Source organism: Ziziphus jujuba, chromosome 6 (assembly GCF_031755915.1).
Source record: "Ziziphus jujuba cultivar Dongzao chromosome 6, ASM3175591v1".
In the NCBI taxonomy this organism is placed as follows: Eukaryota; Viridiplantae; Streptophyta; class Magnoliopsida; order Rosales; family Rhamnaceae; genus Ziziphus; species Ziziphus jujuba.
In genome coordinates this window covers 24,314,188-24,337,469 of record NC_083384.1, presented here as the reverse complement: position 1 = coordinate 24,337,469, position 23,282 = coordinate 24,314,188, and the positions used below count along the sequence as shown (strand labels likewise).

The 23,282-nt window shown below is 32.6% G+C and overlaps 2 protein-coding genes across 2 annotated transcripts; one reads left to right on the top strand and one right to left on the bottom strand.

The window, feature by feature from the left end:
• The first annotated feature begins 8,532 nt into the window (after positions 1 to 8,532).
• LOC107420616 (leucine-rich repeat receptor-like serine/threonine-protein kinase At1g17230) lies at positions 8,533 to 11,804 on the top strand. The gene is made up of 4 exons (XM_016029653.4): positions 8,533 to 9,297; positions 9,548 to 9,808; positions 9,932 to 10,813; positions 11,033 to 11,804. The coding sequence occupies exons 1-4, from the start codon at positions 8,859 to 8,861 to the stop codon at positions 11,515 to 11,517; spliced, it is 2,067 nt and encodes a 688-aa protein (XP_015885139.3). The 5' UTR covers positions 8,533 to 8,858; the 3' UTR covers positions 11,518 to 11,804.
• A 503-nt stretch (positions 11,805 to 12,307) lies between these two features.
• LOC107420700 (putative transferase At4g12130, mitochondrial) lies at positions 12,308 to 15,306 on the bottom strand. The gene is made up of 5 exons (XM_016029754.4): positions 14,564 to 15,306; positions 13,575 to 13,828; positions 13,340 to 13,438; positions 12,983 to 13,141; positions 12,308 to 12,900 (listed from the first exon to the last, which is right to left on the bottom strand). The coding sequence occupies exons 1-5, from the start codon at positions 15,019 to 15,021 to the stop codon at positions 12,677 to 12,679; spliced, it is 1,194 nt and encodes a 397-aa protein (XP_015885240.2). The 5' UTR covers positions 15,022 to 15,306; the 3' UTR covers positions 12,308 to 12,676.
• Positions 15,307 to 23,282: the final 7,976 nt, after the last annotated feature.

Here is a 23,282-nt window from a genome sequence, read left to right as displayed (position 1 = left end):
TCTCACATGAGAATTCTAGAAGGAAAGTTTTTTCTTTTTTTCTTTTTTAATCTTTTCAAATAATTCACGAAAGAAAGTTGGAGCAAATATTTGAAGAAAAGAATTTCCTTGTCTTAGAAAATTCTAAATACAATAATTACTTCAATAAATAACCCCTCAAACACGGATTTATTGAACGACTCGATCCTATATATTACAATGATAGTAGAGTTATACAAAGAGAAAAAACAAATCTTTTCGTCCATTTGATTATTAACATTGAAAAACTGATTCACCAATTTTTCTTCTTGATAGTGGCAGACTGCCACTCTCTCTTTCTTTTTCTTTTTCATTTTTTCTTTTTTCTTTCTTTTTTTCATCTCAATCACGTCGGAGATGGCGGGGTAGATATTGACAAAAACAACTTTGACGTTTCAATAAAATTTGGCAGCATTTTCTAATTCATAATTCCCATGATTTCCTTCCTTTATCACTGAGGCTCAGTTTAGCATTATTATAGCTTCTAAAAAAATCAATTTAAATTGTATTGAAAAAATAACCGAATAAATTCTTTGATAATGTATAATTTAAAATACTAATTTGAGTATTTGGTAAATAATAATACTTAATTACTGTTATGGTATATAATGATTAAAAAAGAATAAAAAAAAAGTTGATCATAATATTGTTCGGTAAAATATCAATATATCTAGGACAAAAATGATATTAACTTTTTAATAAGAGTTAAAATTGGTGTTTTAATTAAAGATTATTAGAAAAGTTTAAAATCAGAATCTCACAAGTTAATATTTTATTACTTCTTAAAAACAGCTGTTAAAGAATATAAACTCTCGTAAAATTAAAATTTTTAAAATTTACCAAACATATAAAATAGCTTTGGATTCTTTAATAATCAATTTTAGAGTTTCAAAATTAATTCCAAATGAAGCATAATTAAGTTTTTTGTTATTCACCAAAAAGCATTGTTCCAAAAGGCCAGCCCAGCTATAGGTTTGGAAAAAATACCTTATTTTCAAGTGAGACTTAGTTTAGGATTGCTGTAAATTATGAAACTTTGTTGAAATAATAATTAATTTTTTTGACCATCTGATACGCGTTTGATAACTATTATTTCAACATTGTTAAAAGTTACAAAATTAGAATTTAAGCATTTGATAACATACTTAATCATTTTAATTATATATAATGACCAAAACAAATATGAATAATTATTTCCTCATGTATTTATATATATTATAAATGGATAAAAATGAGTTTTATTATTAGTTAAACAATGTAATAGTAATTTTAAAATTCAATTATGCTAAAAAGAGAATCTAAGAAGCTACCATTAGCTACTTATCAGATTCTAGCTTTTGGAGGGAGTAAATTATTAAAAAAAAAAAAAGAAAGTAAAATCTATAGGTTTACCAAGCATGTTTTATGAAAATTCTCCTATAAGCCAAGAGTAAGAGTTTAAAACCAGCACCAAACGCACAATAAAAACATGTTTGGTATGTGGAATAGATGTAAAAATATAATACTAGATTTTATATATATATATATATATATATAGTTGGTATACCTTTTAAGTTGTGAATAACTATTTCATAGAATTATATATGTTTTCATTTTAAAAGAATAGTAATTTTTTTAAAAAAACTTCAGAATTTATATTTTTATGTTTTAATTTAGATAAATTTTAAAATATCCTTATTATATTTGGATAAATTTGTATTTAAATTGATTATTATATACTAAAAATATATAAAATTTAACTTTTTAATTAATTTATATCAATTTGAACATTTTTTGAAATAAAAATTATTTATAAAGGTTAAATCTTAATTTTGATTCAATATTTTTATCAAACATATAAATAGGATTGATTATTTTTTATTTTTTAATTCCATGAATAACTATTTCTGTTTTATTAATAATAAAAAAGAAAGAGTTAGAAGTATAAGAAATTAGAAAAAAAAAATGAAAAAAGAAAAATTAGTGCTTAAAAAAGTGGAAAAAATAATTACTAAATCCTTAAGCATATGCAGTGCGAGGTCAACCTTTTCAAAAGGAAAAAGAAAAATTATTAAAATATAAATTCTAAGCTGAGAATGAATTGGAGTTCAAAAAAGGGTTAGACAATAGGTAGTTAGATTACAGTTATATTTAAATTCTATATTCATAGGAAGTATTAAATAATTGTAGTCTTGTAAGTATATATATGGTGTTAAACTAATTTTTTTGTTGAAAATTTAGAAAGCATAAAGTTTTCATAAATCCATTATAAATAAATGTTTGTTAATTTGTTAATGAAAATGTGGAATATACGAAGTCCCCATAAATTTATTATGTATAAATATTTATTAATTTATATTAATTGCATATATTATGGTGACATAAATTTATATATTTTGATGTTCAAGATATGAATTATTTTATTTATTGAATGATTTCTATAAATAAAATAACAATAAAAATAATAAAAGATCTTATTGCTTCTAGGCTTACAAGTAAGCTTGATTTGGCCGCTTTACCATGTCTTAGTTACTCTTTTAGAACCTTGTAAAAAAAAACTAGGTTTTTTGTTTGTTTTTCATTTTCTTATAATACATATCGATTTTTTTTTCTTATAAAAAATAAACATAGATTCTCTCATCATCTAAGTTTTATCTAAGACTCAATTTGAAAAGTATTTCTTTTGAAGAAAATTAATTTATGAGATTCCATAAATTAGTTTAATGGGAATCAGCTTCTATTATTGATATTTGGTTAATATTGGAAATGTGTTACGAAAATAGGGATTGAGATGTAATAAAAATTTTATGTTTTTTAAATATAAAGATAATATTGGAATAAATAAACACATTTATTTACTTACTCAGGAGAACCTAAGAACACCGCCTATGTTATCGGATTTACTTTCACACTAAAATAATGTTTTGTATAAAGAATAATTATTTTAGATAAAATAGGAATAATTTTTCATGAGAATAAAAAAATAGAAAAAAAAATAGCCATTGCTATTTATAGGTTTGGTAAAAAATATTGCATAAAGACTCATGTTTAATCTTTTTAAAATATTTTTGGCTTCAAAAGTTTATAAATCTGGTAAAAATTAATTAAAAATTAATTTTTATATTTATTTTTGTATTTTAACAATATGATAATCTATTTAAATTTGAATTTATCAAAATATGATAAGTATATTTTTTTAGGTTTATCTAAATAAGAATTTAAGAATAAAAATTCTAATTTTTTTTTAAAAAAATAACTAATATTTCAAATAGAGATTTATCTATTCCTATTAGTTATTTATAAGTTTAAAAATATATTAAATGCAAAAAAAAAAAATTAAACCTATATATATATATTTTAAAATAAATTATCTAAATACAAATTATCTATTTTTTCTGTCTTCTATATGATTCGAATTTGTATTTTCATGAGAATAAATAAAAATGCTTTACCACTGGAGCTAACAAAGATCAAACATGAGAATAAATAAAAATGTTTTACCACTAGAGCTAACAAAGATCAAACGGCTAGCCAAAAATTAAGAAAAATTAAACCTATATAATAGCTATTCTATTTACACATCTATTTCATAAACCAAACGATGCACACTTTCTCTCATATTGGGAACGACTTGTTGTTGGGGCCTATATTTTCTCGACAAAATATGATTTCCAAAATTTTAAAAAATAACTTTCTGTTGAAAGCTCAAGTTTCCGACAAGTAAAGATACAATCCTTTAAGTGTCTATTGACATATGTTAACTAACTTCAGGTGTGGCTAAGATTTTTGCTCTCTCATTTTTATTTCTAGAACCTTTAAATAGGGCTATAATCTACAAAATTTTCCTGATATTTATATTATCAGTTGATTTGTGTCAACTAACAAATTCATATGATTATGCTTACATATTACTTATCAATTTATTTATTATAATTATTTTGTTTAAAGGCCACAAACTTTTGTAACAAGTTATAAAATAGATTAATAACAAACAAATAAAAATACTATGAAACATTTTCTTTTTCCGTAAACATTAAAAATTTATATTAGTTGCAAAAAGAAAAATAATCAAGTACCAAAAGATTTTTTAAAAACAGAGTTTTTTTCAGAATAATTAAAAGTTCAAATAAATAGTCGGTACTAGTATTAAAAAAAAAAAGGTGAAGGATAATTCTACATCTATTAATTTTTTTTTATCAAAATTTTAATAAACAATGAATTGGCATTATAGAATTGGTTTATCCTTCGTGATTGTAAGGCATCAATAATTTATAAACCACTTATATATTGTGACATTATTTTTACTAAATTTTTGGTAAAAAGTTTTTTGTTAAGTGTAGCATTTCGGAAATGTGAAAATATTTTTAAGGTGAATATTAAAAAATATGTACAAGTACAAAGAAAATATTTATAAATTTAATTGAAGTTATTAGTTTTGTTTCATTTACATATAAAACCAAACTACTATTCCAATTTTTATATTTTGATATTCAAAGTTAAAGTCCATTTTTATATTATTAAATATTTTTTAAGTCCATTTAAGAAGGAAATATTGTTTAAAGTATTCGATATTTTTAGTAAGTTCATAATAGATTATTACACTCATCAATCTTTAAAAAAAGTAATAGAAGATGCATTAAATACTATAAGATATGTATTTATTATTAAGATTTATGAGAAGATAGCCTTATTTCAAAGTTTCAAAAATTAAAATATGAGAGAAAGATTCTTGACCATATATTGAATTCACCACACGTAATTAGATTTATATTAAATTGGAGACTTATCATATTAATCTTTTAAATTTGCTTATAAAATATAGGCTTTTTTTTTTTTTAATAAATTTGGGATGGAAAATTTGGACAAAGTATGATCAAACCCAAGACTTGAGGATATTATAATCATCATTGTCATTGGGTTGTTTCAAAGAGACAATATGGGTCTCTGTATTTGACAAGCCATCTAGCCTTTAAAAAAAATAAATAAATAAATTAAGGGACAAATCATCTAGACATTAAACAAATATAATGACTCGAACCTAACACTAGATTATTGTTTTAACTTCTTTAACTGTTTAAATTTACCAAGGGTTGGATTAGCAAAAAAATAAAATTGCCAATTAGAATGGTCTGTTAGATACTTTGTACATGGACAGCCCAGCATTATATATAATGTTATTTGAGAGAAAAAAAACTTAGTGCCTGGTGCGTGTATACGTTTGTGGCGGTAAAGTTTTGAGCTTTGAAAAAGGTGGAACGAAATTGACATTATTTTGGCTCCTCCTCTTCTACAAACTTAAAGTTTAGACAACCCTACTTTTCATGTAGACCATGATTGAGGATTTCAAACAGTACATCCACTTTTAACATGCCGAACTACACTTTATGGCTTTTATTTCTATTGGGTTTTGGCCTAAGACTTTTTGTTTCGATTCTAACGTCACCCTTTGGTAATCCAAAAAATTGTAAACTGGAACCAACTGAGCCTAATGCTCCCATTACTATTGTTGTTTTCATTGGAGGGATAGTAAAATTTTTGCTTTTCCTCCTTTCGTAATCTTTGCTTTTCCTCCTTTTGTCTTTCGTCTTTTCATTTTTCATTTTTCTTTTTATTTGTTTTTTTGCCAAAGCAAGTAAAATGTTGTTTTCGTTTTTCTTTGTTTGGTGTTCATAGCTAGAAAAATAAAAGAAAAAAACAACATTTATGAAGATAATAGGGTTTAACTACACTTTTTTAGCTCTTTAATTTGCTTCCAATTTCACTTGAGTATCTTTAAAGTTACAAAATTTTTAAATGAGTGTTTCAATTTTCATTTTGGTTTCAATTTTGGTCTTTCGTTTTCAATTGAAATTGTCACTTTTAGTTTTTCTTCAATATGGATTAAAAAAAAGAAGAAGAAAATTTATATCAAAATAAGTATCATATTATAAATCCAAAAATATTATTCAATTAAAATATTAAAAAAATAAGATTAAAAATAAATTCCCTATTTGCAATGCCCAAATCGATATAACATTAAAATTGAGGATCAAAAAATTGTAAATGAAGGACCTAAATTGAAATCAAACTGAAAATTAATTGAAAAAAAATTTGAAATTTAGAGATTCAATTGAAATTAAGGGCATTTTAGAAGACCTAAAAGTATAGTTTACCTATAAATTTCTTTAGACTATCCACTTATTTATAATCTTTAAAAAAAAATATAAAAAAAAACTTAATATATACATAAAATTTTCATTGAAAAATTAATAAAATTATCATTTCAAGTCATACACTGAAGATCCTAATTATTCAAATTAATATGTGTCCCTGCATAACTGAAAGAACTTGTATATCAAAAACTATGTTCTAGAATGTTATCGATCCAAATATAATAAGAACAGAATCACCTAATTTATTTATCAAAGTTTATATAAATCAATGTGGCAATATTTATTTTTGTAAAGATTCTTTAGGTATCTACACTATTATGTCAAAAAGGTCATGCTTTCTATTAAACAAAGTGAAATTTGAAACCTACCCCAATACGAAGAGGATTATATAATAATGTTATGATTATTATTAAATTGATACAATGGAATAATATTGTGTGCTACAATTTCTACTATTTAATTAGAACAAAAGGGAATCCAAGGTTTTTTTTTTTTTTTTTTAAAAAAGAAATTACATTTTTTTTGTTCCACCCATTAGTTGGAAAATGATAAACTAGACGTTTATGGGAACTAGAGTCAAAATTGTATGAACTTGCTTCAAAGAAAATTTGACTTAGTGCTAAGAAAGGATATATATATATATATATATTTTTTAATGATGGGGCTCCTTATTCCCAATTATTGACCCTATGGGGCATAAATTTGGTCAACTTCAATCCCCATGTGGACAATCGTGTCGTGCCAACGAGCCAAAGTTAGGTTTCCCACCCACTGAACTCAAAAGACTTTTCAGACCAGATAAGAATAAATTTCACTAAAATGTAGCTGCTAGATTATAAGATTATATTTTTAAGTCCAAATTGGTAACCAAAATTTTGAAACAACCGTGCAATTATTTCTTGAAGAATGATTTCAAATTTAAATTCTCATACTTTAAATAATAATAATAATACAAAAAACCCTCAATTTATTATGGTACCATGAAGAATAGCACAATAACAAACTTCTTATTTTCTATAATACAAATATAGAGTTGGTAGTGCTCCTTTTTAGAAATTTTTTTTTTTTTTTTTGGTATTAAAAGCAAATTGCTATTCATTGTTAAATAAAAAAGAAAACGAAAAGACTATTATTCTTTTTATTTTTATTTTTAAATTTGAAGTGTCTGGAAGTTCAAGTTCACCTGAGTTTAATTATGTTGAATAACAACATAATTGGAATGACAGGATTTGAATTATGCAATGTTCTCCTGCACCAACAGGCACAAACAATTGGCATTAATTTTGGGAACTTTATGACACATTAAAGTAACAAACAATGCAATAAATGATGGTTTTATTATTATTATTATTTTAAGCCATAAGATGGCAACCTTTATACTTATGGTACAAAAGCTTAATATCATTCATCATAGTAACTTAGATTTTTCTTAAAAGAAATATATATATATATATATTATTTCCAGTCAATGAATAATAATTTCCTCATAGCCGCCCTATAAAGAAAATAAATTGTTCTACTTAGAGACACCACAAATTTTCAATTTTCTGTTTGGCCAAGAGGATAATTTCTCAATTCAATTTTTTGAGTGACAACTCAGAATTATGAATAAATGCAATCATGGTTCTCTTTACAAAAAGCAGTTAGGCATATTTATTACATTCACATAGACGTCCAAACATTTAAGCATGGAAATTCATCCTCATCCAATTCAAGGTATGATTTTCTCTCCTTTTATTTCTGTGATCAAAATCCTTTTGTCACCAACCAAAAAAAAACAAAAAACTTAAGAAAAGTAAAAGAAAAAGAAAAGAAAGTTTTCTTTTGAGTCAAACAGAGGAAGAAAAAAAAGACCGACACAAAAGAAAAACTAGAAGAAATTAGAAAATAAAAAAAATTATTAATTGTATTTAAAACCTTTCTTCCTGCTTGGTGGAAAAACTAACTTTTTCCCTTTCAAATTCAAAGCACTAGGAATTAGAATTTCAAATTTGAATTTGTTACTTTGGTTCAATTAGATTTTTGGACAAACCATAATTAGATAATATTTAATATTTTTCTTTTTAACAGATAATTTGTTTCAATTTACACCTTTTAATTTTATTTCGTTACAATTTAAACATTTTAATTTTAAAAAGTTACATTTAATGCCCTTATATCATTAGCATTACTTGTAAAAAAAATTGAATTAGATCAATTAAAATTTAAAAGTTTAAATTGGGAAGTACGAAAGTGAAAAACTTTCTTAAACAATTTATAATAAAGTGTTAAAAATACATAATAAAGATTTGAAAAACACTGGAGCCCATTTTCTTAAATGCTGAATTTGAATCGAAAAGTGCAAGAAGGTACTGGTGGGGCCATCGAACCCTGATGATCAACCTTGCTTTAAATCGACGACAGGAAATGCTCCAAATAGTGACGGCCACTATAGCCAACTGTCATGCCAAAAATCAAATCGCAAATCCTAATGTGAAACTGTCTGTCAGCAACCCCCGAAAAGTGGCAGTGATTGCACTGTCCCTTTGAAAAATCCTACGTATTGTGCCTCTCTTTCTTCCTTCCTCATCCTCACAAAGTTACAAAAAGTTTTCTTTGAGACTGAGACACGACCTTGAGAAACAAACATGGGATTCTCATTATAAGGGAGAAAAGAGAGCAAAAAGATCTTTGGCAAGAAAGAGCACTGGAAATTTCTTTTTGAGCTCAATGGCTCAAATGGGTCTGCTTGGTTTTCTCTTTTCTCTTCTTGTTTTGGTCACAATTTCTAGTCCACGTTCTGTTTGTGGAAATGCTGAGGTTGAATCTCTCATGGAGTTGAAATCATCTTTGGACCCAGAGAACAGGTTCTTGAGGTCATGGACTAAAGATGGTAACCCATGTAGTGGCTTGTTTGAAGGGGTAGCCTGCAATGAACACCAGAAAGTGGCCAACATTACGCTGCAGGGGAAGGGTCTCTCCGGCAAGATATCGCCGGCGGTGGCCGAGCTGAAATGCTTGTCGGGTCTTTATTTGCACTACAACAACTTGTCTGGAGGAATTCCAAGAGAAATTTCTAACCTTACCGAGCTCGCCGAGCTCTATCTTGATTTTAATAGTCTCTCTGGGGAAATACCTTCTGAGATCGGCAACTTGGCTAGTCTTCAAGGTTAGAGATTATTTATTTTGTACAATATGTTTTGCTCTTGTTATTTTATTGCAAGCCCCCTTCTTCTTTTTCCCCTTTTTTTTCTTTTTCAGATTCATATTCAGTTTAATACAGCATGGATTTTCTAAATTCTGGTAATGACTGATTATTACATAATGGCTGATTCTACAATAGAGTAGCGTCTATTTTCCATGCATTTCCCCGGTTTTCTAAAGTCAGCAAGCTTTATTCAATATTTCTTTGTTTGTAGTTCTGCAACTGTGCTGTAACCAGCTGACTGGAAGCATACCTAACCAGATGGGTTCCTTGAAGAGGCTAGCTGTTATTGCTCTGCAGCATAACAGACTAACTGGAGCAATTCCTGCTAGTTTAGGGAACTTAGAGACTCTAAAAATGCTCAATTTGAGCTTTAACAGCTTATTTGGTCCAATTCCCACCAAAGTAGCTAATATTCAATCATTGGAAACCCTAAACGTCAGAAACAATTCTCTTTCTGGAGTTGCCCCTCCTAGTAAGTCTATTATTTCTCTATCCTGTTGTTTCTTTCTCTATAGCATTTATTATTGTGCATATTGAGCCATAATGATTAAGATTTTTTATTTTTTATTTTTATTTTTTGTTATTCAAATTGAAGCTCTGAAACGATTGAATGGGGAATTCCATGGTGAGAACAATCCAAACCTATGTGGAATTGGGTTTCCAGAATTACGAGTTTGCACACCTTTTGACATAGATAAAGTGAATGTTGATGGAACTGGACCCGTTGGACCAAACATGGATAATACTGCTCCAAAAATTAACCCTGAGTCTGCAAATTTCCGACTGCATTGCAACCAAACACATTGCACAAATCCAACAGGTATACCACGAACTGCATTTGTTGCTGTGGTCATTACAGTCACTATTGCAATGACAGGGACAATATTTCTGGTTATTTTTCGTTACCGGAGGAAGAAACAAAAGATCGGGAGTATATCCGATCCTTCTGATGGTCGGCTTAGCACTGACCAAGCTAAAGAATTCTATAGTAGAAGTGCCTCTCCACTTGTAACTGTTGAATACTGCAGTGGATGGGATCCATTAGGTGATGGTCGGAAGGGCAACAGCTTCTTTTCTGAGTACTCGAGCAACTACAGGTTCAACATGGAAGAGATTGAGTCTGCAACTCAGTACTTTTCTGAGGTGAACCTGTTGGGGAGGAGCAAATTCTCTGCTGTTTACAGAGGAGTTTTAAGAGATGGTTCTGTTGTAGCTATTAGGAGCTTTAATGTAACCAGTTGCAAGTCTGAGGAGGCTGAATTTGTCAAAGGGTTGAACTTATTATTTTCACTAAGACATGAAAACCTCGTTAGGCTGAGAGGTTTCTGTTGCTCAAGGAGCAGAGGTGAATGTTTTCTGATCTATGATTTTGTGCCAAAGGGAAATCTTTCCCGTTATCTAGATTTAGAAGATGGAATTAACCACCAAGTTCTTGACTGGTCCAAGAGGGTCGCTATTATCAGTGGCATTGCAGAAGGTCAGTTGATTTTCGTTCTTCAAATTCTTCTATACAATGTTACATTCTTCTGTCTTGTTGAGATTCAAATTGAGTAAACCTTGTTCTAAGTCCTACTTTTGTAAACCTTGTTCTAAGTACTACTTTTGTACACCTTGTTCTAAGTACTACTTTTGTGTTCAAGAATACCCACAATATCTAGTCTGTTTACTTTAGTGTAAATTGTTCTTTCTTAACCAGGTATTGGATATTTGCACAGCAGTGAAGCGGACAAACCAGCTTTAGTCCACCAAAACATTTCTGTCGAGAAGATTCTCATTGATCAGCAGTTTAACCCCTTAATTTCTGACTCTGGACTTCCTAAGATTCTTGCTGATGACATTGTATTCTCAGCTTTGAAAGTAAGTGCTGCCATGGGATATCTAGCTCCTGAGTACATTAGCACTGGCCGGTTCACAGAGAAAAGTGACATATATGCGTTTGGAGTGATTGTCCTCCAAGTCTTATCAGGGAAGTGCAATATTCTCACCAACTCAATGCGATTAGCTGCAAACTCTAGCAGATTTGAAGATTTCATCGACCCCAATCTAAACGGTGAATTCTCTGAATCAGAAGCTACGAAACTGGCAGAACTTGCACTCAATTGCACCCATGAGCTTCCTGATGAGAGACCAACCATGAAGCAAGTCATTGGGGAGCTGAGCAATTTACCTACCAGTTCTTGATTGCCTTACATGTTGAAGAAACTGCCGGGGAGATGAGCCTTACTGGATTATAAACTACTCTGAAGTGAAGGTGTTGGTGATGAAACTGTGGCTTTTCTGGAGATTGAGAATAGATATACGTTTTTCATGTAAATTGGAGATGGTGGAAACAAAAAGTTTTGGGGAAGGAAAATCCCCTGTGATTATTTGTAATAATTCTTCTTTATGGCCCATTAGCCCTGCGAAAAAGGTGGCTCAGCATCTCATGCATCAAAGTTCTGACTAAATATACCAAGGAAGTTTGTGAATATTTGCTCCACCTTTACTAGTCTTTTACAGTCCTAGTGCTGATTTCTTACAAATTTCATTTACAACTTATATGAGACGATTGCCTAATTTCACTAATAATAAGTCTCTCTATCTTCAATGAAAAAGTTTCTTCAAGTTTGGCAGCTAGATCTTCGTTTCTATTTTTCTAGAAATTCACGTTTCAAAAATGCGCTTTCTCGTTTACAATAATAATAATTAAAATATGTTATTTTTCTTGTTTTTCTGGCTTTGCCTCTTTTTCTTTTTATTTTTCCCTTCCATATGAAGAGGACAAGATACCGCTTTAACTACTAGTTTTATTTTATTTTATTTTTTACCTCCTCTTTTTTGGTTTTTGGGTCAAAATTTCCTTGTCTATATTGGCTAAATTGGAAACAGACATATTTTGCATCTCTGTTTATCTCGATGTTCCGAGATTATCGGATGCATAATGGTGAAGGTCATCATACCAAAAATCTTAATAAAAGTACAACAGAAGAACTAGAGAACTGCCATCAAGTTTATCATAAGTGTATAAGCGGTACAAAGTTGTAGGCTTCTTGCAACTGATTTGTTTATAAACATTCCATTTGTACAGCAGAATACTGCTGGTATAGTTGACTTTGATAAAACTTTGAGTGGTTACAATACTTAGTTGTATCAGCTGCACTATTAGCATAGACCTCCACATGCCTTCTCAATACTGCAGCCCCCTTCATCTCCTTTCAAAGCAAAAATAAATTGGTAGGAGTACCAGCGATTTGAAATGTGGAGTACATTCAATGTCAGCAGAGAAGCAAAGACGTACAAAACAAACGGAGTCAAGAACAAACAGAAACACTTTAACAATTTAATCAATTGCACTATACTCTCAATGTTCTTGAAACCATTCAGCAGGCCACCAATCTGGTCTAGTAGCTTCAACCTTCACATTTTCCAGCCCTTGTACGGTTAATGCACTTGATCGTTTGAAGGCTTCGTCCAAACGCAGGACACCCAACCCACGACACCCCAGTTGAGTTGTGACAGTACCAACTTTCTTGCCAAATGACGAATCAACAACTTCTGAACCAGGAGAAACTTCCTGCTCCACTTCTGCTAGGACCAGTATTAAAAAACTGTGAGGTAATATGCCAAGAAAGCTGGAAGTAATAAAAGTTAAGTGGAAGGAAACTACCTTCTCCATTATCATTAACAAATCTCAAAGGTAGCAAGCGTTTGCGAATGACCCCTCGATGGTGCGTGCGAGCTACAAGCTCTTGGCCCACATAACAACCTTTGTCAAAGCTTATTGCATTTAGAGCCACCAGGTTGTATTCAAGAGGAATTGCCTCACCTAGACATGACAACTTTCTTAAACTGGAAGCTCAAGAACTAGAACCAGAATTTAGGTATCTACATATCAATGAATTATATAAATATATTTTTAGACAAATGACTTATCATGTCAGGTCAAGTATAAAGAACAATATAAATTATATTTTGGAAGCCAGGAAATCCAAGTTTAATGACAACAGGGAAGAGAAAGATGCACCTTTTGGGATCTCAGATGAACCTTCTGCAACACCATTCTCTATTCTCCATAAACGGTAATTCTGTTCGTCTGTTTCTTTGTCAGCCTCAATCAATGGAGCTGCAACCAGCCAACAGAAGTTTGCTTAACCAATGACAAGGTTTGCAAACGATCTAGGAAGACATCAAATATTAAAACTTGTAATGCTGCAAAAAGACAATTCTCATATGCATTGAAGACTTAAAAAAAAACCCACGTGTTGTATTAGACGGGAAGATCCCCCTGTAACCAAGGCAATCCAATCTAGGATCCTTAAACCACTGCCATCCAAGATTAACCCCACGTGAAGACGAAATGCTTGCACGGTCAACACCAGCACCCCAGCCAACGCTAGCGGCCTCTGGCTCTTCTGTAGATGAATCCTGTTTATAAAGGTTTCCCCCATAACGCTGCCAACAAGAGAAGTCTTCTTGCATGTTTTCAATATCAACCTTAGACCTCAAGCGATATCTACACAAACAAACAACTTGTTATTTACAAGGTTTATACCACCAATGATCGGCAAAGTACACAATTTTTAATTAGCAGAATCTTGCAGGCTTTATTTTATCTTATAGAAAGCAAATATAAGAGACCAAATCACATAAAGAAAGGGTAGGCCCAGTGCTGCCTAGGAAGCTGCATAAACATTGTATGGTATATGATGTGAAAAATACGTGCCTTAGCTATATCAGTCGCATAACAGATGCATCTATAAAATACAGGTTTAAATACAATCAACAAAGACAGAAAACTTCATAATGAAGAACTGAAGACCATTTCAAAACTTGAACCATTTCGTATCCAAACTTTTGCATTGTTATCCACAGTGGTAAACTTCAAGCATTAGTTGATTTAGAAATAATACACTCTTCCTTTGTGATAAGCCCAAATAAGAATGAGGATAGTTCACAAACAATTCATATAAAGCAGCAGCATTAGCAAAGCATAGCCATAGAGACAGATATGAGCATTGAGCTATGAAAGCAGCTTTTGCCATACCATTATCTAACAAAATCAATACATCTACTTACTAAAATTAGTAAGTATTTGCATAAAGCTTGCAAATACGATTGAGCAGAAACCCAGCTTGAACAATGAAATGCTGAAGGGTTCAGAGCAAATCAAGCAACTTTCCAAAACCCCATTTCAAAAACAATCTTATATCAGATAAGCATAGAAAGATTCAACCAGAAAAAAACTCACTTCTTGAAGGTTTGTAGGAGCTCATCCAAGACGGAAGAATCCACGTCCGCAAAGATATCAAAGGATTCATCCGATTTAGAACCGGGTCCGGACCCAGTTCCGTCAAGCTTCTCCTCGGGCCTTGCTGGCCTATACAAGAACATGTCGTACAAAAACCTTCCCTGAGGCGTCAACATGGCAGCGTACATAGGAGGAACGGAGACTGTGGCCAAATTTGGTGTTACCAAAGTCGATGTCTTCTCACCCACGGGTTCATTGAACCGCCGTACATCGTTGGTCAACAAACCCTGGAGGAACTTCACAGTGTCTGTTCCTCGGAACCGGATAACGGACCGGGATTTGAGGAGCGAGGAAACCGGTCCAATTTTCTCGAGCTCGGATTTTTGGTGCAGGGTTCTGTAACTGTAACCGGAGAGAATGGGTTTTGGGAACCGGAGGGAGAGTTTGAAACTCTGCATTGTTGATTTTACCGTTTTCCGCAATATGACAATTTTTGGGTTTGGCAAAGTGAGACTTGCTTAGGAGAAGCAGAAAACCAGAAAGCTATGGTGGTGGCGTGTGAAAAAGCTTGGTCGATGACACGTGGGGTTAGAGGTCTTGGGCCTTTGGCCACGTGTACTGGAAGCCGGCTTTTGTAATGAGAACGAAGGTGAAGCAGGCTAGGTGTTCGATGAAAGTCCTAAATTGTGAATTGGCTCATTTGTGTAGTACCATGGGCTGTATAGAAATTAAAGATAGCAATTTAATTAATATGAAGTGAGGAAAATCTAAAGATCCAAATTAGATTTTTTTTTTTTTAAACAAAATACAATATATACATATAGATAAAAGATAATCCAATCTAATATGTGCATTTGCAAACAATTTTTTTTTAAAAAAAAAAAAAAGAAATTCTAGTATGTTGGATGGGGCTTCGGAGGAGAAATTGTTTAGGGTTAATTGCCTAATGGTACCTTGAAGTATGTCCAATGTGCAAATTGGACTTTGAACTTTAAGAATTGTATAAAATAAACCCTAACGTTGTAAAATCTGAAAAAATTGGTCCATTCTGTCAATTTAGTAATGGGTCTGTTAAAAAAATTGGCACATGCTCATCGGGTGATCCTAAAGGTGCAATTAAGCAAATAAACGATATTGTCGTTTAACACTAATTACAACTAAATCACTAATTACAATTAAATTAAAAAATAAAAAATTTCAAAAATTTGATAAATGAAAAAAAAACCCAAATCAGCACCTAGGGTTTCATTCTCATCCCAAATTAGCAATTCATACATTTGGAATCATGGAGCCATTTATCATCTAATGTGAAGATTTGCGAAAATAATCAAGTATTTGCAATGTTTTCATCAATTCAGCGAGGTTAGAGAGGTTTTTAAGCTAAGAGAAATGAAAGCTTACGTCATACCAAAAGTGCAAAGCAGAAAGGGTTCATGGAAAGAAATTGTTGTTGCATTGGAAGTCACATTGCACTTTAAAAGTAAGAATGCCAACTTCGAAAGTGTCATTTTTGTTCTTACATGCTATGTGGCTCAACCTTTCTGTAAAGCATGTTTTGGGTTTTGGGTTCCATGTATAAACATTGACAGTGTTGGGTTTTGGCAATTTTTTTTTGAATAAATAATAGCTTTTGTCGAATTGTGGGTTTTGGAATGTCATTTGCACTGTACATGGTCCACCATTTTTTTTGGGGGTTCATAGTGTCACGGACTTGTTTGTTTACCCTTCAAGCCGTGCGGCCTTAGTTGCTATTCCGACCCTTTGTTGCAACTAAGTAAGCCTTTTGCCCACTAAAAGAGAAAGCTAAGCAAAGAAAGCTAGAGCACAAAGAGAGTTTGGGAGAATGAAAGTATATTACTTGAAAGAGAGCTTTACAAGTATAGATGAGATTTCTTGGATGGTTTGGCCAAATGAGGCCTCCACCTATTTATAGGCATACAAAGTTTAATCCTACGGCTATAATTGTTTTAATCCTACGGTGGAGAATGGTTCCCACCTACTTTCCCACCTACTTTACATAAAATATCTAAAGAAACATATAGAATGGATATGTACATGGCTTGGCCCATTGTAAGGCCCAAAATAGGCCCAAAGTGGATTATAAGGCCCATAATGGATTGGAAGGCCCAAAATGGAGAGAATGCTCACCAAGTGTTTGATGAAATGCTTCAACCGTGACATTCTCCCCCACCTATGCCGTCGACGTCCTCGTCGAGCTTGCTTCATGGAACCTCTTGATAGCAGGTTCCCAACTTGCTTCGCTAGCGGGAAGTCCTTTTTCACGGGACGTGACACTCTCCCCCACCTAAACTCGCGACGCCCTCGTCGCGCCTTCTTCCTTGCCCGCCGAATGTGATCTTTGAGTTGCCGTTGTGTATCTTCGTGCTCCCCAGTTACTTCACCATCCGGCAGGTCCTTCCCCTTCACCAAGTATTTGGTGTAGTTGGGTATGCCTTTATGTTGACCGACTCGACCCGCAGGTGTGGCTTCAACACTCTTGGCGGGTGAAGTCACTATCGTCGAGGGTGCTCCTCTTGACTTACCTTTCGCTAGGGCCTCCGTGCCCCCTTTCCTTGCAATGGGAAGTGACTCTTCATAGCGTCGTGCCTTCCCGTCATGTACCTCATTTTGTTGAGGTGATGGTTTGGCTAAGTTCCCTTCCTTAGCCTCTTCGTGCTTTCTCTTGTCGTCTCCACGACTTGAAGCCAATGCACGCAAGCTCCCTTGGTGCAACTTCTTTGGCACATCTTGTACCTTAGGAGGTGTCTTGGCATGGCTTGAGACATCCTCACTAGGCTTTTGGGCAGCAACCAAGTTGATTTGCTCCTCCCTCTCAACTTGCAGTGCCGACAAAACCTTGGCCTCCCGCTTGCTAGCTTGTTCCGTAGGCACCATGCACGTCGTTCCCCCATCCATGATGCATAACTTGCTTGCAAATGGGAGTGGGAAAGCCTTTACTTGGTTGAGGAAGTCCATACCAAGGACAACCTTGTAGTCATCCATGGACACAACCGTTAGATTCAATTGGCCCTCCCAATCGCCGATGGTGGTTTGCACACCTCTAGCAACTCCTTGGAATGGCTTTGCATCCGAGTTCGCCGCCTTTACGGAGCCCCTTTCTTTGGTTGCCTCGATCCCAAGCCTTTGCGCCTCCTCCACCGATAGGAAATTATGTGAGGCACCCGTGTCCACCAACGCCTTGGTGGGCACCCCATTGAGTTTTGCCTCCACGAACACTAGGCCACTCTTCTTTGTCTCCTTAGGAGCAGCCTTCATAGCATTCAACAGCTGTAAGGAACCTATTTGTGTTTGCTCTTGAGTTTCCCTCTCTTCGAGCATGGCACTTAAGGACTTCCTCTTCGGACAATCTCTTGCCCAATGGGCACCGTCACATAGGAAGCAATTCCTCCTTGGCTTTAGTTCGGGCTTGGCTTCTTTCTTCCAATCTTTGCTAGGTAATGGTGGCCTTCTTTGATGTTCCATGCTTTGGGGACTTTTATAGAACTTGTCTCCCCCACCTGTAGTATAATTATTCTCATCTAATTGAGCTTGCATAAGGGACAAGGTTTCAATTACCTTTGTTTGGAAAGCTTGGCTTTCATGACGCCATGCCTCGGTGTTGGCCTCGTTGGTGTCTTGCATGGTACCTCTAAGCTCCCCCACTTGGCCTTCCACTCGGCCATCGAGCTCCCCCATGCCTTGCTCCACACAATCAAGCCGCTCCAACATGTCGGCAACGGCCAACTCCATCTTGACCACCTTGGTCTCCATGGCGGTGAGAACGTCCTTCGACTTTGAACGCCCACGTCCCTTCCTTGCAGCTTCGGGGATGACCTCCCTTCCCCTTGCTTCTTCAATCACAACCTCTGAGGAAGACATGTTGCTCTAGATGCTAGCTTTAACCTTGGCTCTGATACCACTTGTCACGGACTTGTTTGTTTACCCTTCAAGCCGTGCGGCCTTAGTTGCTATTCCGACCCTTTGTTGCAACTAAGTAAGCCTTTTGCCCACTAAAAGAGAAAGCTAAGCAAAGAAAGCTAGAGCACAAAGAGAGTTTGGGAGAATGAAAGTATATTACTTGAAAGAGAGCTTTACAAGTATAGATGAGATTTCTTGGATGGTTTGGCCAAATGAGGCCTCCACCTATTTATAGGCATACAAAGCTTAATCCTACGGCTATAATTGTTTTAATCCTACGGTGGAGAATGGTTCCCACCTACTTTCCCACCTACTTTACATAAAATATCTAAAGAAACATCTAGAATGGATATGTACATGGCTTGGCCCATTGTAAGGCCCAAAATAGGCCCAAAGTGGATTATAAGGCCCATAATGGATTGGAAGGCCCAAAATGGAGAGAATGCTCACCAAGTGTTTGATGAAATGCTTCAACCGTGACATTCTCCCCCACCTATGCCGTCGACGTCCTCGTCGAGCTTGCTTCATGGAACCTCTTGATAGCAGGTTCCCAACTTGCTTCGCTAGCGGGAAGTCCTTTTTCACGGGACGTGACAATAGGCACTCTATACAGTGCCTCCATGTGGTCTCTTATGTGGTCTCTGGTGTTGAGTTTTTGTAGTCTACATGTTGATCAAGCTTAATTGAATTATTGAAATTCCTACAAAAGAAAAAAAAAAAGCAGAAAATGAGTAGAATGTAGCTTTATGTCCATTTTATCACTTTCAAATTCTTATTGGAACTGAAATATGTGTACTTATTATGGTGGGTCATGTGTAGCAAAGATGAGAAAAGTGTTTAATGGTGTGTTTGACCAAAATTTTCATGACTTTAGTAGTACGGTCTGGTTGCATCTTATATTCATTATAGTTATATTGTAATGACTTAAGGAGCATTTATTTGTTAATTGTTTGAACAAGCAAATATGGAATACATGGTTTGTTTCATTTTCTGATCATATTTATACAGGATTGACAATGTGCATTTATGTAGCATTCTGACAATTTAGAATGTAATTTTTTTTTGGTTAAAGTTTTGCAGGAAAATGATGAGAATCACTATTCAAATGTACCATGGTGGTCGTTTCATTTAGAATCATTATCTGGAATATGTGGGGGGTAAGATTGCATACTTTGATGAGTGTGAGACGGATAAGTTAAATATGATAAAATTTAATTTAATGGTAAAGGACATAGGATATTGTGAGTGAGAAGCTTTATGGTATTTACCTCCTGGGATAATATTGGACTTTGGTTTGAGGGGTTTAGCAACAGATGATGATGTATTAGACTTCATTGCTGGAAGTGTTGCATGTAAGGTTTTGGACGTGTATATGGAAGGGGGAAAACCATCTTCTATAACTGTGTCCGTTTTTCAATATCATAGAAGATCATACCAACCTAACTTGAGTGAACCCATTCTAATACCCATTGAAAAACTACAAAATATGTAAAGGGGGTTTGAATATGATTGTCAACAATTCTACTTTTCTTTTTATAACTATATATCAAAAGAACCTATAAAAGTTTAGGTCTACTTTTTTCATATCTTCTTTTCATCTAAACTACAATTTCAGATAGCAAACAATAATATAACTAGAATTCTAAGACTTAATCCTCCCACAATATTTATATAAAAAGTGATAAATGCTGATTCTAAATAAAAGAAGAACAAAAAATACAATACAAAGATTTTTACGTGGAATATTTCTTTTAGTGGGAAGAAAAACCATGGTGTTAAGTTTAAATCCACTTAGTAAGAAAATTGATATCACATACAATAAGACTCAAAGTTTAAGAGGTCTACCAACATCTTTAGCCATTACAGTGGTAGCTGACTCAATTTCCTTGCCTTAGAATTCAGGAACTTTGTCATCACAATGGCTTTCCTTGCAAGGGAACTCCATCCTTATTATCACAATGATCTTCCTTACAAGGGTACTCATTTTCTAAGACTTTTTCTTAATAAATCTTAAAGAAAATAAATTTATTTTTTGTGAAGAAAGTTTTTTGAGGAATCTAATGGGATAAAAACAAATGGGTTTTCTCCTTATGTGGGAAAATGAAAATGAAAGATAAGTCATATAGAAACCCATATAAATATGGAGAGAATCAATCCATCATCACAAAAACGAAGCCAAAATGTGCTTTTTTTGGTCCACAAGGTCTTAATGTAAGACCAACCATTCTCATAGGTTTTAAAGTAGGAATCATAAAATATTTTTGAATTTATTTAATATTAATTACTAAATTAGGATTTTTGTTGTGATGGTGTGAAAAAATGGTTTTGCCCTCATTTATTTGATACATATAATGGTATGATGATTTTTTATTTTGATTTAATTATTTGTTAAAATTTTTTATTTTTTATTTAGTATTGAAATTAAGTTTCTTGAGCTGCAAAGGAGTGCCAAGTAACTCACTATGATAATGACCTGACTACCAAGTAAGCACTAAGAGTAGTGTACGACTAAGCTCATACACATGGGCCAGTTTTCCAATTTTTTCTAGAAGGATACAAGAACAATTACAAAAATTATAAGTAATGGATGAAAAAACCTCGAAAGTTAGCTTTTCAAAGAATTTTACAAATTAATTTTTTAAGTTTCCTAGAGAAAATTATAAAGATTTTAAGGCATATACAATTGATAGATTCTTTAGTAGAGGGGAGCTGAGGTTGAAGTCTTTTGTGGGCTAGCTTAAAAGAAGCCCCCAATTGCACTAGGAGTATCTATTTGTTTCATGGCTTTAATTTGAGCTCTTTAGATTCTGAATCTCCATACTATAAATGGGTATGATTGGTTAAGGTGACTAGCTTTGTGCAGCAACTGCAAGTTAAGGTACTTTGATTTGTTATAGCACCATCATTTCACCATATTTGATGTATGTTTATGCTGATGGGTCTACCTGATTTAGATGGGTTTTGGAGTTGAATTTGGTTTTTAAGGATCCATGGGCATGTGGGTATTAGGGTGGATGAATTTTGGATGGAAAATTGATTTTTGTTTTCAGCTTTTATTTATTTAATTAGGATAAGATAATAAAGAGGGAATATTTATTATTTTCTTTTAATTATTCTTTCCTAGTATTAAGTAATTTAGCTTGCTCGAAACCTTAAGGAATATTTAAGGTTTACGATAATGTTCTTTCCTATTATCAAGATAAAACCTAGAGAGGAAGAGAGAGAGACTTCATAGATGAGAAAACAAAGAAAATAATGCTAGTTTCTCTAGGCTTCCAGGTGAACGTTAGATAAGCTTGAAGGCTTTTGAAGGACCAAGGTAAAATTTTCTCTCAGCTTGGTTCTAGATATTTTAGTATAGTATGAAAACTAAGTTTATTTTTGTTTTAAGTTTTTATTATTTGTTTCTTTTAGTTGGGAATCAAGATTTAGAAGGGATTTTTGATTAACGAGCGAAATCAAGATAATTTTCTTTGTTATGGAGGATATTATAATATGTTGTTATGTTTATGACCTTATTTTTATGTGATATATCGACTTAGAATTATTGTATGGTAAGTATATGAACTTATGCTGTGATATAATTCATATAAACTCATAAATTGATATATGATGATTTATTGATAAATGATGATTTCTATGTTCTATTTATGACATTTTTCTTGGTTTCATTCTTTTCAAAATATGTTTTTAAAGTTTATGTTGAAAAATATTTTTTTGGTCTCACCTAAACAGAACCCATTACAACCTTTTTTTCAACCCTTAATTGAAATGTTTTCTTAAAACTGGATTTAACATAAAAACCAGACTCATCAATGAATATTTTTTAATTTAAACCACTTCTCAACGATTTTTCTATGATTAGTTATGAATTTTCTAAAATGATCTTTTAGCATTGTCAGCAAATCTGTGCCAAGTTTGTAAACCTTCGGTTTAGTTAACTTGCTTTTTGAACTCTATATATATTATTTTTTGAAAGTAGACTTAAAAATCTTTCTTTTGACGTAAGAATCACTGAGTTTGGATTTTAATTGAATTATTTATGATTTTTGGAAGCTTGACTGACTTTTTGGAAAACAAGAAAAACATTATTTTTAGTTGAGTAAACATTGTTTTTAGTTGAGTAACTAATATTTAATGATTTCTTTGAGATATATATATATATTAACATTTATTTTTTATCTGAAATTTTTACTCCATAATCTAGACATTCTAAAGAAAATTTAGAAATTTATTTCATGTCTTTTAAACTTATGTTCAATTTTGGACGAATTTTACAATCTACGTAAACCTGTTGGAAATTTTATAAATGGATCAGAAGCCCGATTTTATTTTTTATTTTTATTAGGCCAATTAAACTCCTAAATTGTTGATATTTTGCACGTTAATTCTTTGATATCTATACTAGTTTGTGGTAAATTATCAGGTCTAAATCATTTATATTTTGATAGTAACTGATATTTAATTTCGGCATGTTTTGTGTAGAAACATAATTTCTAGATTCTGTTTTATACTTATAAAATATAATTGAGTATGTTTTTGTTCTTATGTAGATTTGAATATTTTGTACGGAACCTCAACTATGTTTACTTTAATTTTGTGTAGTTCTATAGAGCAATTTTAAGTTTTGCCTAATGATTTTATTTATAATTGTGGTATATGAAATTTGTGTGAATAATTGTGAATTGTGTTATTAAATTGAACTGAGCATGAGAAATGACGTTCTGGTATCGTGTTTAAGTCGATTCTAGATTGCCATGGTGCTTTGCACCTAAGTATATATCTCGCAAACACTATGTTA

Bases quoted from the DNA above. Each gene is read 5' to 3' on its own strand.
- LOC107420616 (XM_016029653.4), top strand. From the start codon at position 8,859: ATGGCTCAAATGGGTCTGCTTGGTTTTCTCTTTTCTCTTCTTGTTTTG. The intron at 9,298-9,547 runs GTTAGAGATTAT...CTTTGTTTGTAG, and splicing joins CAACTTGGCTAGTCTTCAAG to TTCTGCAACTGTGCTGTAAC. The intron at 10,814-11,032 runs GTCAGTTGATTT...TTTCTTAACCAG, and splicing joins TATCAGTGGCATTGCAGAAG to GTATTGGATATTTGCACAGC.
- LOC107420700 (XM_016029754.4), bottom strand. From the start codon at position 15,021: ATGCAGAGTTTCAAACTCTCCCTCCGGTTCCCAAAACCCATTCTCTCC. The intron at 13,439-13,574 runs GTGGGTTTTTTT...GGCTGGTTGCAG, and splicing joins CTTCCCGTCTAATACAACAC to CTCCATTGATTGAGGCTGAC. The intron at 12,901-12,982 runs GTAGTTTCCTTC...TGGTCCTAGCAG, and splicing joins TGTTAATGATAATGGAGAAG to AAGTGGAGCAGGAAGTTTCT.